This window comes from Trachurus trachurus (genome assembly GCF_905171665.1).
Source record: "Trachurus trachurus genome assembly, chromosome: 3".
Classification (NCBI taxonomy): Eukaryota; Metazoa; Chordata; class Actinopteri; order Carangiformes; family Carangidae; genus Trachurus; species Trachurus trachurus.
Genome location: NC_139893.1, coordinates 10,879,316 through 10,898,121, shown reverse-complemented (window position 1 = coordinate 10,898,121; position 18,806 = coordinate 10,879,316). Strand labels below are relative to the sequence as shown.

The 18,806-nt window shown below is 40.0% G+C and overlaps 2 protein-coding genes across 2 annotated transcripts; both read right to left on the bottom strand.

Moving 5' to 3' along the window:
• Positions 1–5,360: 5,360 nt before the first annotated feature.
• Positions 5,361–9,800, bottom strand: rpl13 (ribosomal protein L13). The gene is made up of 6 exons (XM_083969297.1): positions 9,757–9,800; positions 9,194–9,311; positions 7,951–8,092; positions 6,930–7,103; positions 5,899–5,955; positions 5,361–5,567 (listed from the first exon to the last, which is right to left on the bottom strand). The coding sequence occupies exons 2-6, from the start codon at positions 9,295–9,297 to the stop codon at positions 5,409–5,411; spliced, it is 636 nt and encodes a 211-aa protein (XP_083825423.1). The 5' UTR covers positions 9,298–9,311; positions 9,757–9,800; the 3' UTR covers positions 5,361–5,408.
• Positions 9,801–12,053: 2,253 nt separating this feature from the next.
• Positions 12,054–17,148, bottom strand: gcshb (glycine cleavage system protein H (aminomethyl carrier), b). Its single transcript, XM_084001618.1, has 5 exons — positions 16,966–17,148; positions 15,778–15,857; positions 13,750–13,813; positions 13,520–13,651; positions 12,054–12,923 (listed from the first exon to the last, which is right to left on the bottom strand). The coding sequence occupies exons 1-5, from the start codon at positions 17,114–17,116 to the stop codon at positions 12,829–12,831; spliced, it is 522 nt and encodes a 173-aa protein (XP_083857744.1). The 5' UTR covers positions 17,117–17,148; the 3' UTR covers positions 12,054–12,828.
• Positions 17,149–18,806: the final 1,658 nt, after the last annotated feature.

Below are 18,806 nucleotides of genomic sequence, written 5' to 3'. Positions count from 1 at the left end.
CAAATGACAAAAGCACAAGTTAATGTCTACTGTTTTGATTTTTAAACTGGTATTTTTCTTTCTTATTTTATTTAACAATGGGCAAACAAGTGAAAAGCCACATGGCTGCTGAGTGTCTTTATTTCCCACAGGATATCATGACTCTAAGAAGAACAGACTCCAACGTGGCAAAGCATCCGCCCTGCTGAAGTGTCCTTGAGCAAGGAGGTTTCTGACCCCCTGCTTCACTGTTTTTAAAGAGGAGGTTGGGTGTCGGATTTCTCTACCAGCATCATTTTCTATTCCTAAGTGTCACATTATGAGCAGACAAATGAACAAGTGGATGTGTTTGGTTTTCAGCACCGCGGACAGCGCCCGTGGTTTTTTCTTTCTTTCTTTCTTTCTTTCTTTCTTTCCAGCTGTGGAAGGCTACCCCACAAGCACTGATGTCAAACTTAAGTCAACAATAATGCATAGTCTAATATAAGATTACGACTCGGTGTCTCAATAAGGGAAACAACTTGGCAGGCTACTGGTGAAGAAAAGACGAGCCACAGACTGACAGCAGATTCAATCCAACAACTTCCCGAAGGCGACACAAGAAACGCTCCTAACGCGGTTACTTGACAACTGAGCTCAATGAATAAACTCCAGCACATCGGTGATACTGAAAAAGCTGAGGTTCAGGGCGACACGGTGACGGTTTCAGCTTTTAGTTTTTATTTTTTTCCCTCCCTCTAAAAACAACAGACAAAAACACCAACAGTCTACTTTGATAACACCGTTTTTTTTTGTCATTCACTTCCATTGAGAGCAGCTGTGCAGCCGATCAGACATTCAGCATTCAACTCTGCTCACAGTCAAGTTTAAAATAAAACAAAACAAGAAAAAACAAAACGAGAAACTCACTTCCTACCTGTCGTTGCTCTTTAACACACTGTTTAATCCGCTCCCATTAACACACTGCTTGCGCTTCTTCTCTTTTTTTTCCCTCTCTCTCTCTCTCTTTCTCTGTCTCCGCTGAAACTCATTGGCTGCGGCCGGAGAGGAGGGAGTGTGCTCGGCTTCAAGAGAAGAGAAGGGGAGTGGAGTCCAGCTGCTGATGTAAAAAAAAAAAAAAAAAAAGATGGGCTTTTCGCTGAGACTCGATTATTTGGGGGATTGCAATTCAAAACAGGGGATGAGAGAGACTGAGGTGTAATGCATTAGGAAGATTTCTTTTTTAAATAAGGGCTTGGATCAGTATAGGCAATAAAACCCCAGTGAAATGTGTGCCAGTGTTTCTAGCTACTCTGTTAACACTCCTCCAGGGTCTGTGCGTGCTGATGGATCCCCTGCAGGCTCACCACCAGAAGGCTTTTCCATATAGATTTAGACTGAAACATGAATCCCTTCAGGTTCTGGAGACTTTCTTTTATCAGTAGGCTATGCCACATCCTGCTTACACCTCCTCATTACTGCTACCAGCTGACTGCTTAACTGCTGAACCAAAAAGAAAAAAACACCACCCTTGACCTCAGTGACAGTGCAAGATCTATGGGAAATTAGCATAATATATTCATTATGTTGTGGTATCATTGTGCATAAATACCACAGATTTGCATACAGTCATGTTAAACACTGCCCTCCCTGCTCTGAAAAAATTTACTGGGTCTAGTTTCAATAGTAATTTCAAAGTCTGAACAGATGTGTGTGTGTGTGTGCTCCACTGCACATGAGAACATAAAAAGGTGACAGTTTGTGCTCCGAAGAGGAGGTAATTCATGCCTACATAAACAATTTCTTTCTCTCACCTCAGTAATAAAAATGCCAAGGACGCTTGCAAAACATTTTACAACAAAACAACAGGTACTCAAAAGGGCGGATCTCCCAGCAGCAGCAGTAGCAGCAGCAGCAGCAGCAGCAGCACATCACAGGGAGAATCTGCAGACAGCTGAAGACCTGTGACTCTCTGCTCTCATACCTTCATCAAATAAACAGAGCCACATGTGCACCACATATGCGCACAAGCACACACCTACACACACAAATCCACATCAGCCAACACTTATGTCACTCACATTAAACTGATCATGAACTGCTTCATAGTAAAGATCTTCAATCACTCCACAGCAGTGATATGTATGTTACGTAACATATTGTTTCTACACAGCGTTCATGCTTGAACCTTTTTCCGCAGTCCACCCACAAATGTATTATTTTCATGAATGTATTTCCAGACATTGCATAACATTTATAGATTGCCCTGACAAAACAGCAGCTTTTGAGTTCCTGCTAAACAGAACTGAAGAAGGCCATGAAAGGCAAAACAGCTAAAAAAATAAATAAATTAAATTGCCGAACAGACAATAAAAGCTTTGGTTTGGCTCGTTTGAAGAGCTTTATGCATGTTTGCAAAGCACTTCAGTTGTAACTCTTTATCCCTAAAGCTTTTGAAACCGTATAGCTCTGGATTGGCCTTCACATAGAAAGAACATTTCTTTTCATTAGGAATTTGCAGCGCTAGAAGTTTTTCCTTTGATTTGAAGAAGACATCCAGAGGCTTTAAGATGGTAAAATGATGTGTGCAGCCGACAGGAAGGTCAATCAAATTAATCCAGCAGCATGAAACATAAAGCATTTGGCTCCCCTGCTTTTCAATTATCTGCTCTGTTGAACTGATCGCCATGTCAGTTGCACAAAACACAAAAAACAAGGATCACACAAATACCCCCTCTCTCACAGGTTTGATATTACAAATGAAATCCTTCAAAGTAGCAAATCCATGCCTGCACACTACTGTGTTCAACATGGAAACTTGCTGTTTTCTGACATGGCCGTGACCCCTTTCCCACTTCCCCACGGCCTCCTCCTCTCTCTGTGGGTACTCAAGAGTCAGTGGGAGGCGTCTGCTTTGGGGCACACACCTGAGCCCTGTTACACCACAGCTCCAAAACAACGGCCATCTGCTGCTGCTGCTGCTGACATGTCAGTTCAGCACCTCTCAGGACCTTCCCTACCTTTACACATGGATTATCCCCCTAACACCTCCCCAAACCCCACACCACAGTCACTGCTCACCTTGACCACACACTGCATGGATAAAAAAAACAACACAGGAAGCATCTCTAACCCCGACCTGATCCACTCATTGTCAATCAAACGATCCCTGATGTATTTGTGTAACATCATCTGCAGTTTGCAGTTTCCCACTAGCAGCATCAGCCGCTCCTCTGAGAAAAGGTATTTTTATGCTAAGGTAGATGTCTTTTTTGGAAATTTTCAAAGGCACCATTGATTATTATGTCTTTCTTATTGGTGACGGTATAGTAGCTGCAGCAGCATCCCTGTTAATGGGAATCAATCACTGAGGTTGAGTTTCAGCAGACTCAGCATCGAGTAAAGGCCACGCCGAGCGGTGGAGTCTCCTTATACCGTCGTCATCATGGCATCTGCCTCGGTGACCTACAAATATTGTGGTCAGAAAGATATCTGATCCCTTTTAAAGTAAATATGATACACAACAATACATCTTCAGGGGCGACGCTACCTGCCGGCCCTGGTTCGAATCCCGCATCGGGTGGCCCTTTGCTCCCCCTCTCTCTGCATCCCTATTTCCTGTCTCTTTCAACTCAATCAAATAAAGGCAAAAAAAACTCACAATATAGTTCAAAAATATAATGAAAATGCTTTTTTAAAGAAAAGAAAAAAAGATAAAGGCACATACACGATCTAATTAATATCAGTTGACTGGTACAGTTAACTGATAATAAAATCCACATTATTGGTTATTGATTATCTGATAGTCACTGTTATTTGGTTTAAATGCCAATATTACTAGTAAATTATTTCACAGCAACCTTAGGTATAAGTTGACATCCATTTACTGCCCCCTAACCCCCCATTAACTCAATTATTTATTTGCATATGTCCAATAAAGGAGACCGAGAAAAGGACATTTTGTTTCACCATATGCTGACTTCCTCAGTCTGTGCTTGTTGTCATTCTGGACTTGATATTGTGTTGTGAGAGTGGACTCTTTCTAAAATAGAAAATTTGAAATAGGCAATCTCACTCAGTGTGGGAGTTTCTCTGCTTCTATGTTGTTTTGTTTTCTTTGTATTACTTCTTCATTTCACCTTATCACAACGCCACAGCACACCCCAACATGTGCAAATTGTTTCTAAATGTCCAGAACCTCTGTTGTCATAGCAATGTTTTATGTTAACAGAGCGCTCCGGTTCACATCCGCCAGCAAGTAACCTGCTGTAGGAAAATTAACATTCAGCTTCGCCCCCGATGTCCCCAATGGGATACGATTTTTTTTAAAGCTTTCCACCTCTGCCTCCCATCCTCAGCCTCAGGAGTTCTGTTCGACCTCGACTTGTGCCACCTGTGTATTAACACGCTGTGGATGAGGAATAAATCTTTTGTATATTGTAATGATCTGTCATGATGCCCGGGAGGTTTTGCTGTATTTAGTCTCTGTAATTAATGGAAATTTTATTTCTGACTATAATAAAAACGTATAGGAAATATAAGGGAGTTAACTGGATGTGATTGGATTAACATTTGTGCCCCCGTCACATATACCTCCCTGTAATGATTTATGTTACTGATAAGATTATCTGCTATAATATTGATGTAATACTATGACTGATAACAGGTTAATGACCTTTCAGGAAAAATACAGGTTTTGTAAAATGACAGCCCATCAGTCAATAAACCCGACTCCACAGTGCTTTTACTTCTCCATTGACAGGCTACATTTTGTGCCTCCAGTGCCACCTACTGCTGTGAATATTCACCAAATTCAATTTCAGCAGAGTTCATGCAAAACTGGACAACTGATGTGAATAAAAATAAATAAATAAGATACAACTGTTTGGTAGACTTTTAGACTGACTACATTTTGATGTTTTCCAACAGACATTTCAATGATAGAAATGGTTGAATTCCATTAAGCTGCTTCAGTTTCATTCTCCAAGTGTTGTTCATGCTGGCTCAGTCAAAGCTTAATGGGTACTTGAACAAATCAGAGCTACTGGGAGTTATTTTTAAACACCTGTCCTCTTGTGAAAAGGCCTATTCATATTTATTGGATTGTACCAGATCTAATGGCAATTATGTGTTTGAAGCACTAACATTGGTTTCAGGCTTCATTTCAGTACTGGATACTGAAGAAACCATTTTCTTCCACTTATATTTTGAAGTTAAGCCAAATGTATATTCCATATACTGTGTTTTATGTATTTGGATTTAAATCAACACATCTGATTATTCTCACTGAGCTGATACCTGCAGAAAATAAAAAGTGTTCCTGTAGAGGAACCGGCACTTTGTTGTCTGCAGGTATTTAGCCCAGTCTGCAACCTGTCTCCATTAATCACGACATTCTCACATTTATCTTTTTAAAGACTTTAATTTGCAAAGTTCCATAGTGACTATTTTCACTTCTTCTTCTCAACGTCCTGCTCGGCTGCTTCCTTAGCCCTCTTGGCACGGATGCCGAAAAGACGAGCGTTGGCGCGGGCCATACGCAGGCTGGCGAAAGCCTTGAAGTTCTTCTCATCCTCGGAGATAACCCGGGCCTTCTCCTTCTTGTGGACCTAAAGAGGATAAAAAGACGATTGTTATCTCAACTCTTTCCTTCAGTGGTTTAATTAAATCCACTTTGATTAATGTGAACTGATATGAAAATGTTTAAGTACAGTTTTTTTGGACTATTGCCACAATTTTGTTTTTCTAGCTTATTTTCTAAAAAAGCAGTCATCAGAAAAGGGGTTCAAATGTTTCATCAAAGAAATACAGAGATTCCGGAGATGTGTCATCATCTGACTGCTGGATACAAACATATCGATCGCACTGTAAACTATATTGATATGGATCTGAGAATGAATGTTGGGTGCTGGTGCAATCTTGTAGGAAATAGCAACTTACAGTTTTGATGGGCATGACTGCGCCTGCGAGCTGAGTGGCCATCTTAAGTTCCTCCTCCTGCAAAGATTAAACAGTTAATTATTAAACAGAAGAAAAAAAACATCCATATTGTCCACCAAGACTTGCCACAAGGCTCAACATCATTTGGGTATCACAAATATTTATACGAGGTGATGTAACTTAGAGGGAAATTAAGGCTGCTGGGGTTTACATGCTCATTAACTGCAATTAACTCGAGGACAGCGTTGTCAGTGTGATGCTGATTCATGTAATATACAAGTATTATTTTATTAATGAATCCATCAGGCAGTGCACAGGGGTCAGGCATTATGGAGTATGGGGCTTGCCAGGCCTTGAGGCACAGTGAGCGTTGTTTGGCCGCCGGCCTGTATTGTTGGACTGACTGACAGTGTCTAACCTCACTGGGCCCTAGCAGCTGTATTCAGCCAGCTAGATAATCTCGAGAAAAGCCTTTAAATTCATCACCACATGGGTGAATTAGTCTTCCAATGTGACTGAATTTAAGTTCACTGGGGTGTCACCCCGTCTCATTAAGGTTCAGTCCAATCTCACGCAGTCAAAACTCTTGACAAAACGGATCTAAATGGTATTCAAAATGCAAACCATGATTTCACTGAAGGTGTGCAGCTGCCAGAAACATGGATTCAAATCAATAAACAGTCTCATGCTGAGGGGAACTGTAATGGTACTGTGTTAAGGTTTACACAAAGACACGTATGGTAAAGGCTGGGGATGAATCTATTCGTTTTTACACACTCAGGTTTTCAATAAAGTAAAAGCTTTTGCATTGATTCTTTTAAGATGCAGTGATAGTAAACATCAAAGAGCTCTTTGTACTGCTGTATGCTAAAAAAATGATTCACTCTTACTGCGAGCCTTTGAGGAATGACTTAAACATTTGTATTTCTCAGAAAACTCTGCCAAAACAAAGCATGCTTGTTTTAACAACCACAACGATCCATCACACCTTTAGTTTAGTCTTAATGTGACAACATTAAAGAGAAACTTACAGTGCTGTCTCCCTTCTTGGGGGCAGAAGCCTTTCTGGGGAACAGGATGAGTTTGGAGCGGTACTCCTTCAGGCGCTGCACGTTGGCTTGAAGAGATTCTGTGGATCTGTTGCGACGGCGGGAGTCAACAGAGATGCCAATGGTGCGGGCTGTCTTTTTGTGGATGCCAGCCGCCTGCAGGGAGGACACACACACAACACCGTAAGACTTGGAACAGGAAAACTGCATCGAGATTTTTTTTTTGTTGTTGTTACGTTTACATTGATTTTTGCCATTTTTAGCAACAGAAGCAGTCATCAGAAAAGGGGTTCAAAGTTTTCATCAAGTAAATACAGAGATTCCGGAGATTTATCATCATCTGACTGCTGTCGAGCACACAAGATCGTTCATGTATTTTGATTATTCCAACAACCAAATAACCTGGAGCATGTCGCTCTCCTCACATATTTGGCCACTGTACGACCTAAATCCAAGACATAAATTCTGCTTTTAGGAGATGTGAGCTACTATCCTCCATATTACACTTAAACTTATTGATTCTTATTCATGATGGTAGAATTTAACAATACGAACAACGTATTTATTCATAAATACAGTTTTGCCAAATGCTACAAAATGACCTCACTGAAAGCTCCTGTATGTCTCTGTTTGTGAAGGAAAAACACGTCCACATGTTCAGGAGTGATGTACATCAGTCATTTAGCCTTACTCCCACAGCAGGCAAGTACATGGGAGGAGAGGCAAGGTGCACTTTGGCAAGAACATCAAGTCCCTGAGCAGCACTCCCATGTTGTTCTACAGTCAGTTCTTTTGGTTGGGTGGGATGAATGATTCACCACAGGAAAAGGTTGAGCCAGGTTTATTTTGCTTGTACGGTTAAGTCGATAGATTTGGAGGTGGAGTTCAAATGATTAAACAGTAGGTTTTAGGGTCTCAGCGATGCCAACATGCAAACAGGTTTCAGTGTGCATTTTGGTTTAAAGGGGGGATTTACGATAACTCTTTATCTGCATACAATTACCTTGAGTTCTTCCAGGGTGAAGCCACGTCCGGCACGAACCTTTGTGTGGTACCTGATAGTGGGACACCTGACCTGTGGCCTCAATGGTCCAGCGACAGGGCGGGGAGCGATGCGGCGGGCCTTGGCCTGACGGGCCTTTCGCCTGTGGGGGGGGGGGGGGGGGGGGGGGGGGAGAAAATATATTGGTTAAATTCAAGTAAGCAAGGCACATTTTCACTTTCAAGAACTAAGAAAAACATACAAAGCTACAGACACCAAGCCTTCACACATTGCTGACTGGGACCTCATTGCATCTCAACCATGATGATGAAAACAGACAGACCAATACATATTCAGTCTAGTATTGCATGACTGATGGATGCAATTGAGACAACAATCAGACTGATAATTGCTATTTAGTGGCCATTTATCCTTTTGACAGGACACAGAATTAACCAATTACAAAGGTTATAACATTTCTCCTACACCCACTATTAATGCAGTGTGGCAGCTGTTTGCTGGTAACAACATTGGAAGCAGAGAACGAAGCATATACTACAGTCACAATGCACTAAATCCTGGACTAGTTTGAATGACAACATTTTTATTGCACATTAAGGAGACCTATCTGATACATACTCATGCACTTGAGAAACTTTTGGTGCAGGGGGACATCAATCTAAAACTTGCAAATAACAAACCCTTACAGCATTTTGTGCATTTAGTGATGTGCTTAAATAACTGCAGACAGTGTGGATAGGAACCTGATAAATCCCCAGAGAGGATAGTCTTACTGTCATATTATCTTCAAGAAAGCTCTAGCTAAGAGCCTTTTGTGGCAGCAGCTAACAAACATGAGGAACCCTGAGTTTTATCAATGCAGCTAACGTTAACAAACTGGGACTCATTCAAGGCCCAGTGTTTAAAATGTTGGTTTCTTCATGTCCATGCAAACATTCACGTGTTCACGTGTCTTGCAGCCTGGTTAACCACACGTTTACCTCCTACAGGACTAATCCAAAACACTACAAGAAAACCCCAGAAACACAAACTGTCTGGGATTACAGTGTGTTTGTTTTCTCAAATGTTTAAGACACTTTGAAACCAATTTCTTATTTTCTCTGGTTAGACCTGGCCGTGTTTAGTTTCTGCTCAACATGCTCATTCATGATCCAAGCGGAGAGTGCGTTACCTTTAGCTAAGTTAGCATCTCTCCCATACAGCACCACAACCACCACTATCACCTCCACCAGACGGGTCTTACCTGCGGATCTTCCTGGCTGGCTGGTTGAACCAGGTGCGCACTCTTTTCTGCCAGTCTTTGTGGAAGTGAGGGTTCAGGATCATTCCATTCCGGCTGGGGGCCATGGCTGCCTGCTTCCCTGGGACACAACACACATGGATATGAGCAAGACTGTCACGCCGACACACCGATAGTCCTCACTGCGATACGGCTAACATGCTAAGCTAATACGTTTACGGAGCTGCATCTCATGTTAAGATGTCCTGAACACTAGTCTTTACTTTTACGAGGTTCTGTACTTGTGGTCGTGTGTTAATGTTTTTATTTTAAGGCATTATTAAAGTATGGGGCTACAACCGATAGCCTGTAACAGTCAGCGATGCTACCACACCGGTGACCGGGCATCACCACTCAAACAGCTCCTTCTTAGCAAATTCAACAGGGAAATCTTTAACAATAATCACCTTATTTCAAAGGTGATAACACGCACAACTTCAAACTGTAAGTGAAATTGAAAATAACTTGTAAAATACCACGGATTGACTAAGATTGTTTTTAAATCTGTAGAGAATAATTTCTCATACCTACGAGGGAGGAAAATGGCCGAAAGGAAAAAGGAAGTAGCAACGCGGTGGATTGTGGGATATGTATCAACCGACCAATCGTCGCCGCCCTACGACGGATCTTTGACGAGACCGCGCTGAGAAACGTAAAATGAAATAGAAATGTTTCATACCATTTAACACCAGATTTATTTCTTTTAGTTTCACTAAACAATACTTAGACTACAAATGGATTAGATATTTATACGCAAAATGTGTGCTTAATCATTGGAACACAAATTTAGGGAAAAAGGAAATTGGTAATCTAAGCGAAACCGGAAGTATGTAACACTTAAAAACACACGTTATGCATCTTTGATTAGATACACGAAAATGAGTCAAACCCGTCTAACTTTTTAACTTTTTTACTCACGTTTTTCTATAGCTTTATTTTATATACACAGAAAATCACATTTCATTGGAGTACATTTTATGTTTTCTATTTTTGGAAAGTAAGGCTAATATGACAACAGTTAGTAAAGAGTATAAACAATGTAAAGTCAGATTAGGTTGTAGGTGTTTTTTTTTTAGGTTTTTTTTATTATAGGCCTATATTTTACTTTTATTTTGAACATAGAAGGTAGTATGAAAGAAACTGCTAGAAGACAAAGCAAACAACAAAAACACCCCCCAAAAAACAACAGCCTAATGGAAAAAACACAAACAGTGGCTATTTGAAAAATTAAAAAACAAAAACAAATGTAGGCTACTTTTTATTACCAAGGACAGGATTGAAATAGATTGTAAAATGTTAAAGTGCATGCCAATTTCTATGATTAACTACGTGTGTGTTTTGTTTTGTTTGTTTTTTATCTATTTTACATCTGCCAAACTCCTGAGATCTGTGTGCATTGTTACACATTTATTTATCTTACCTGAAGTAACTGGACCTTGTGTGTCATCATGTCATTTTTGGTTCACCAGTGCCATGCTGTACATTTTGCAACAGAAAAGGTGAAGGTTTCCATACTGACCACTAGATGTAGTCCTCTCACCTTGCATCTGGAGGCTTAAATGACACAGGCATTGATTTTTACTGCAAACTAAACCGTTTTATTCGACCAGCATTCACAGACAATTACTTAATAGCAGGTTATAAATGTACTATAAGTATGTGGCATTGGAAATAACCTAAGTAGCCTACAATCACTACCCTACAATTTAGAGTTGTCAGTAGTGTGCATGACTTTAGACTGGGGGAAAGCCAGATTGTCTGGAGAGAACTGATGCAGGCACAAGGAAAACATGCAAACTTCACATATTTAGGCCTGGGAATAGAAGCAGTAGAGTGGGGTTATCTGGCACAGTTTCATCAGTTAACATTGTGCATGGAGAAACTTGAGAAAAAAAGCTCCACTTGCAATTAAAAAAAGCAACTTTATTCGACTAACACACTTGAGCTTGTAGCCTTCATTAGGGTCATCCTATAGGAGTTAAACCCACAACCTTTTTTGCTGTGAGGTGACAGTGCTAACCACTGCAACACCATGCCATCCCTGTCAGTGTAAAATATGAATTTGTCCTGGTCATGAGCATAAATCATCGCTTTCATATTTGAATATCCTCATATTAGGCTACTGGATGTAAAAAAAAAAAAAAAAAACATCCACACAGAGTATCATCGGAAACCTCAGTAATTAGGACAGGACCTAACTAAATATTAGAGTTGTTATCAAAGACAATGGGCATTTCATGATGAGGCACATTGTTTTTGGATTGTGATGGAAATGACTGAACTCTGTTCATCCTCCAGAGCTGTAAACTAGGGTTTAGAGTTCCAACAAATGTTCATGGACCAGTCAGGTTTGTCTGTTTAAACATATATTCTAAGTAGGCCTAATTTCTTACTAATTCCACTTTGTGATTAATAACAAAGCTTCTCTGTGAAAACTAACACTGTGCTTGGTCCTGTCTAAACTTGCTAAGGTTTGCAGGCGTGTCCTTCGTTGACGCTGACGGGACGAGTAAGAGAGCCAAGAAGGAAATTGTATTTTGAGATCAAATTGAATTTCTTCCATGCGTTGCTTATTGCAGTAATCTTATACTGCCTTGGAACGCCAACAGCTTTTGCTTTATGTTTCCTTTTGGCTTTTAAATAAGATTATGAAATACTGAAGATGTTAACAAACAGAATATTGTTATATTTCAGGCGTATGGAACAAACTGGAGACAGTGTCATCACAGTTTACCAGACAATGACATAATAGTGTAAATATGAAGTGAAAATCATACAGAAAATATGCAGTTTGTAAATGGGAGACATGAAAGATACAATTAACCACTTTAAAAGGAAGTTATTTAATAGACAAATAGGGATTCAGTATGACAGAATTAACTGGACAGCTGTTTTTGTCAAGAACATCAATTACAGCTCTTATTTTCCATTATCAGCCTGGGAGTGCAGTTTTTGTACGGTCACTGATTTTAAAACCACTGCTTGATTAATCATTGATCAACAAGCCTCTGCAATCTCTTCCTATCTTCACCTGAGGGCAAAGGTCAAGGTGTGTGGAACCACGAGCAGAAATAAGCAGCATGCCTTGTCAGCACATGTCAACATGTCTGCCGTCTACAGCACATAAATACATAATTATTGAGCTTGAACTTTTTACAAGATGTGAAGTTGTATTGTCATTGTTATGTGTGAACTGCAGCCATGTTGACACCAAAACCACTGCAATACATGATTGATGCTGCCAAGGATGTCCGAATGTAATTTCATTTCAAGTTTAAATTTTATTAAATGAATGTCACACAGCACTTTAAATCACTTTTCAGTCTTTTACCACTGTGCACATTTACAAACAGGAGCAAAACATGAGAAACAAGACCCAGTAATAGACAGATCTTGAGATTAAGAGCCCTCACTGGCAGCTAAAACAATCCTAACCTAAGTGGAAGTTGTTAAAAGTATTTAAAATTATTTTGATAGCACATTTCCAGTATCAAAATAAATACCACAGACAAAGAAGAGAGCCACACAGGATGTTAGTAATCCAGTCTACTAATCTTTGATTGCATTTTCATCACAGCACAGTGAGTTTCACCAATTTATTATTCAAGTGACTTAACAAATTTATCATAGGAAGCTTGATCCATGAGGCCATCCAGCTCTTCAGGCTTTGCAATCGTCATCTTGATTAGCCACCCTGAAAGGGAAAGTTTGTTTTTCAAATGTAGAAAAAATATTTTTTTTTTTTACAAGGTGTGACATTATGTTGGTTTTGGCAACTTGTCATTTCACAGGAAGTGAAAGTGAGGAAACTGCAATGAATCTGTGGGAACTTCTGTAGCCGAGTTGGGACAAGCTTTCCCAACAGTGTAATAACAGTGACAAAATATTTTTTCTAATACAGTTTTTGTTATCTTTAATTTCAGAAAGACTGAGACTTTACACAGACTTTACACACACCTGTAAAGATAGTGGTTATGGACCCTTGGTGTGAATACGGTAGTAAAAGATAACATGTATGTAATTCAACCATTCATTCATTCATTCCATTCAGAAACTGATGGGGCAGCATCAGGAGCAGTTAGGACTTCAGTGTCTCGCTCAAGGACACTTTGACATGTTCTTTGGAGGAGCCAGGGATCGAACCAATTACAAGATGACCGCATTAAGCATTACCTCCTGAGTCGTGCCCGGCCTAGTGTACCTTGGCAACAAATCAACTCGGGGGAGATTCCTGGAAATGACTATGACAAATGAACCAGAAACGAACAACTGTGATTGCGAGGTGCTTACCCCCTTCATAGCAGGCTTTATTCACAAGGCCAGGATTCTCTGCCAGCTCTGTGTTGATTTCTGTTACCTCTCCCGTCAGTGGTGAGTATAGCTCACTGGCAGCCTTTACACTTTCCAAAGCACCAAACTCCTCTGCAAGAGACATATATACACATGACAAATGACTGAGTTGCGTGCAAACAATTACTTGATGCAGAGTCGCATGATCCAATAGTTCACAGTTCACTTACCCAATTGTTCAAGTCCTTGGCCAACTTCAGGGAGTCCACAATATACCACATCACCTAATGCTTCCTAAAACAAGAGAAGAGGAAATATATGAATAATAACCTGTATGAAGCATTATAGAAAAATGTGTATAAGTAACTTAATAAGGAATTTTTTGTGTATCCTAAATAAAGCTGCTGCTAATGTCAAGATGTTCTGTGAAAAAGTCTCCCCAAGTCCATTTATTTCAACCCAAGGTATAACCCTTCAAAGTGGTCAGTTTAAAATATTGCACAGTGTAGAGAAAGAGAAAGAGAGACAGAGAGAGAGCCACTGTGTGATTAAGTCAAAAATAATCTACAGTACCCATGTTTGTGGTACTGAAGGGACTCTGATAACCACTTCTCATCACTGAACAAAATGATAAAGACTTCGGGGTTTCAGGTTTGTTCTTTATCTTAAATGTAAGACTGTGTGTGTTTGCAGTGACAGATAACATTGGTTACAAGGCTTCAGGAAGAAATGTGCTGACAAGAATGTTTGCCAGTTTTCTGTATCATTTGCCGATACTCATGCAGCTGACCCAGTAGGTGTCGGTCAAATCAATTTTCAGACTTGAATTTGAAGCCTTCTGGGGCTCAGATATAGAGAAAATGACAAGGTCCTACTCAGTATGAAGAGTGTAACAGGGAGTTGGTCTAAATGTCCTCTTACTGAGAGAGAAGAAAACCATTCAAAAGACCAGGGATAAGGTTGAAAATTCACTTAGACGAAAGCACGGATACTACTGCATATCAATCAATACATAAACAGGTAATTACTCCTACATACAACACTGCATATGTACAGTTCGTCTCATTTACTGCTCCTAAATAACCAGAATGAATTTCTGGCTTTGATGAGGAGCAGTAGAAGAGGAAACTATTTTGAGCGCCTGAAGTTGGAGTTGAAATCTCTAAGTGCAGCCTTATGTATATCTTATGTACATGAAAAAAAAAATTCAAACACAAAAAGAGACTTAACTCTACTCTCAAACCTTGATTTTGACTCTAATTTGTGGGATATCACACACATTTGAGTGTCAAGCATTTGTCATCACAGCTTCAGCCTATGAATTAAGCATTCATCTGAAGTAAAATATGAATCATGGCTACTTAATATACTATAATAATACTGTATGCAATCTAAAACTGTAATTTATGTTGAACATAAAATTAGGCCGTTTAGCCTCCATAAACTTTACAGCTTTTTGGAGAGCTGCAGCAACACTGAGATGCTTAATGATACACAAGGTCAAAGGTTTTCAAAAGTTCACATTCCCAAGTACAATAGAAGTGGAGACTGATAAAAGTCCACACGCTCTAAAAAATAATCATATCACTGTTTATGAGCATCTATTTTTAGCAAAACAGTGCAGAGAGCACATTTCTGAAAACAGTCGGCCTGATGCACTGTCGATCTGTTTGAACTGCTGAGAATACTGGAGATGTGGGTAGTAGTGGTTCAGAGGTCCTGTTTGACAATGCAAATCATTTTCTCCACAGACGTTACATTGGCATTGTTGTTTGAGAAATGAGCAACAACAAATATACGAGTGTTTCTCTTACATTTCTGCAACATCACCCATAATATCAAACTACAGCCCTACCGGCAGATCCAGAGATCAAATCATTTCAACTTTCAATTTCAGTGTTGCTCAATATATGAAGACAACACCTACAAAGTACAGCAGCACATTGTTTCTATAAAAGCTCTGTTCAAGTCAAAGATAAAAGACAGCGGCCTTCATTCAAAGTGCTGAACATCTACAGGTCAGCTAGTGCCCTTGAGATTTTCTGCACACGGCTGCAGTCTAGCGCTGATCAATTGTCTCAAACAATAGTAATAAAACAGTAAATTAGCTTGTTATAGTGCAGTTGCTGCAGAGTACAAAGTGCAGTACCGGACTGCACACTTCAGACATTAGCATATACCGACTGTGATCGGTAAACCTCTGAACCAAGTGTCATAAATCAATGATTAGTTAAAAAAAGACAGACCCAGCGACCCACCTGAGCATAACTGCTGATACCAACTGTGCCAATTCCACCCTCCACTCGCACCCACTCGTGCTTATCTGTGAACTTTAGTGCTGTGGAGAGACAGCAGAGGGTTAGTTTGGAAAATATTAATCAATTAATGAGCATAAAAAATAATGAATTTATGAATCATTACCAACCATGGTACAAAAATAAACTGACATGACGAGGAATCTTGTTAAATACAAGAAGCCCACCACTTTGAAACCCCATAATGTGAATGTTCAAATAACATTTTTTACTGTACTATGGACCAAAGCTGAAGAGTAGGTGTCTCTTGTGCAACACCATGCATGCGCTGTCAATTAGAAATAAAACATCTGTGATTTACTGGTTGCACTGAGGCAACGCAGAGGTTTTTTTTAATCCAATGAATCAGTGTTGATAGAGGAAGGTGTGAACAGGAACTAGAAAAGTCTCATACTTGTGTGGTTGAGTCAGATCTGCAGGAGTAAGCACGCTTTGATTTAAAAGCTGTTGATCACATCCTCAGTAAAGAAGTGTAACATTTGACCAATTCACAGTGTGGTACCAGAGAGTACAGCTGGCAAAATGCTGCACAAGGACTTAATACATTTTCTAATAATTTCACTGGGTGACAACTGTAAACAATGATCATATATTTTTTAAAACACTCACATTTGACCATGTGGTGTGTGGGTAAGAAAAAATAAGCTTCCTGTTGAAATGTTTGACCAAATTTGATACAATCCTCCACAGCTAATTATTGGCACATTTCAGGGCTCATGGTCAAGTTTTTGTTTAATCAGCTGCGACTTGGTGCACGAGACATTGGTAATTTGTTGTTTACGCTCATTAATTAACTTCCAGCTTGGAGCTCGTGCTTTGACAGTCTTCCAATGACTCGGACTGGGGAATGAATAAAGTTTTGTTATGTACTTTACATAACATGTGGCTACAACTTTTCTTTGCCAAAGTTTTTTTTCTTCTACTTTGTCACCTCCAAGTGAAAAAAAAGAAAGAAACAAAACACAAACGTATAGCTCGTCCTTCCTGTCGCATCCCTCTCTGCTCCCTTGTGGGGAAAAGTGACACAAACTGCGTGAGTTTTTTTCGTCCATTGCTCACAGGAATGTGTGACTAGCCCGCATGTAGTGTGTTACATTGCAATATGCTATTTTTTTCTTCTTCTAAATTTACCTGAGGAAAGGACCGAGGTCGTGCTCAGTGTCCGCGGAGAGCCGCTCCTCCACAGCAGCCGGGTCGCTGGGACCTGAGCTGCGGATGAGAGTTGAGGCAGTCTGCTCGAAAAGTTTGCAGAGAGGCACCGCAGCGCTGTTCTCATCGCCATCTTCACTCGGTGTGTGTCGGTCGGCCCTCTCATCCAGTGCACACACACTTGACCGCGGGAGCGCGCATCGTCGGGAGAGGGGGGAGTGTGTGTGTGGCCCAGTTCCAATCCGACCCCTCACGGACTCACTGACTTAGAGGCGCGTTCACGGGAAGTCCGTGAGTGTGTGAGGGCTGTTCCGTTGTCAGATCATCAAGTCAGTGAGTCAGTGAATGAGCCCTTACTGCCCCCTTACCGTAAGTCAGCACTGATGCTGACTTTGGGTAGGGGAATTACCCACAGTTCATAGCGTTGTGAAGTCAAACCATAACACATGGGGTGCCGTCGGAACGCAAGTGTTAAAACAAAAAGAAATTAACATGAGTAGTCAGAGAGAGCTCCGCCAGTCTCTTTATTGTTTATGGACAGGAGCCAAAAAAAAGGAATAGCCTACATAAAAAGAAAAGAAGAAGTTTACTGTCAGTGTTAACGTGCAGTTTGTGATTATTGATGATGATTTGATCAGATCTGATCCAGGAATATTTTGTTTTGAGTCCGTCCCCCTCGCACACCTTGTGCGTATTGAAAGTACAGTAAATTTATCGGTCCAAGGGCGGAGTTAAAAACATTTTGTTGTCAAGGTAACGTGTGGTGAGAGTGTGTAAGTGCTGTTCCATTCATGTTTACAGCATCTGGACCCTCACAGACTCTCACACTCTGTCACTTAGAGCTGACGTCACTTTAGTCAGTGAGGGTTCAGGGCCTGAGTCTTTAGGGGGCGGTTTGGAATTGGGGGTGTGTCTGAATTCAGCCCAGGTTCAAAGGCAAAACGTGTGTGAGGCCTCAGATTTGTATTAGCCTATGAATAATTACTGACTTTAAACAGTGACAATTGACTTAAAGTAGCCTATTCACACCATTAAAACATTTCTCTATATTTCATATAACATCATATATTTTATATATTATTTTGCAGAAATGCTCACATTATTTAATTTATTTGGAATATCGTTATTTATGCATTTACATCTAAGGAGAATATTATTATAGACATAATTATTTGTATATATGTTGTGTAGATTATTTATGCCTATTAAATCTACAGGTTTGTCAAATTTTAAGATGCATAATTAAAGAAACAGTGAAGGGAATCAACAAAATGACAATGTGAGAATAGATAGTTGTAGCCTATTGAGTCCTGAATACGGCATTAAAACATTTTACTTGTGTAAAACAGTATTCATATCAACAACACTCCAAGTATCAAAAGTAAAAATATTGTTCTGTAGAAATGCTCCTTTCATACTGTTAAACTTGCTATGATATGTGTTTGGAATATTATTATTGTTACATCAACATCTAAGAAGAAAGTTAATGATATGTGTAAGTGCTGGGTAGTTTAATATAAAACAATGTGTGTTTGATACAGTGGACTAGATTTAAGATAGTGGAGCAGAAATGTTGGGGTAGGTATATAAAGTAGCAAAAAGTTAAAACATAGTTCCTAAAACTTAGACTGAGGCAGGCTACTTAAGTTACTTTCACCATAGTTAATTTGACAGCTCTGGCACAGTTCTCTAAGGTACCAGGGTGAAACATCATTATCTACAGTACATGCAATACAGAAACTCTAGAAGACTTCACTGTGTTCACATTTTCCATGTGAAGTCATGATAGAGCAGGACTGACTGCAATCTACAATATGAGCACC

Bases quoted from the DNA above. Each gene is read 5' to 3' on its own strand.
- gcshb (XM_084001618.1), bottom strand. From the start codon at position 17,116: ATGGCGATGAGAACAGCGCTGCGGTGCCTCTCTGCAAACTTTTCGAGC. The intron at 13,652-13,749 runs GTAAGTGAACTG...TGTCTCTTGCAG, and splicing joins CCAAGGACTTGAACAATTGG to AGGAGTTTGGTGCTTTGGAA. The intron at 12,924-13,519 runs GTAAGCACCTCG...TTTCCCTTTCAG, and splicing joins TAAAGCCTGCTATGAAGGGG to GGTGGCTAATCAAGATGACG.
- rpl13 (XM_083969297.1), bottom strand. From the start codon at position 9,297: ATGGCCCCCAGCCGGAATGGAATGATCCTGAACCCTCACTTCCACAAA. The intron at 7,104-7,950 runs GTAATTGTATGC...TCCTCCCTGCAG, and splicing joins TCACCCTGGAAGAACTCAAG to GCGGCTGGCATCCACAAAAA. The intron at 5,956-6,929 runs GTAAGTTTCTCT...TAATCTTTGCAG, and splicing joins CCAAGAAGGGAGACAGCACT to GAGGAGGAACTTAAGATGGC.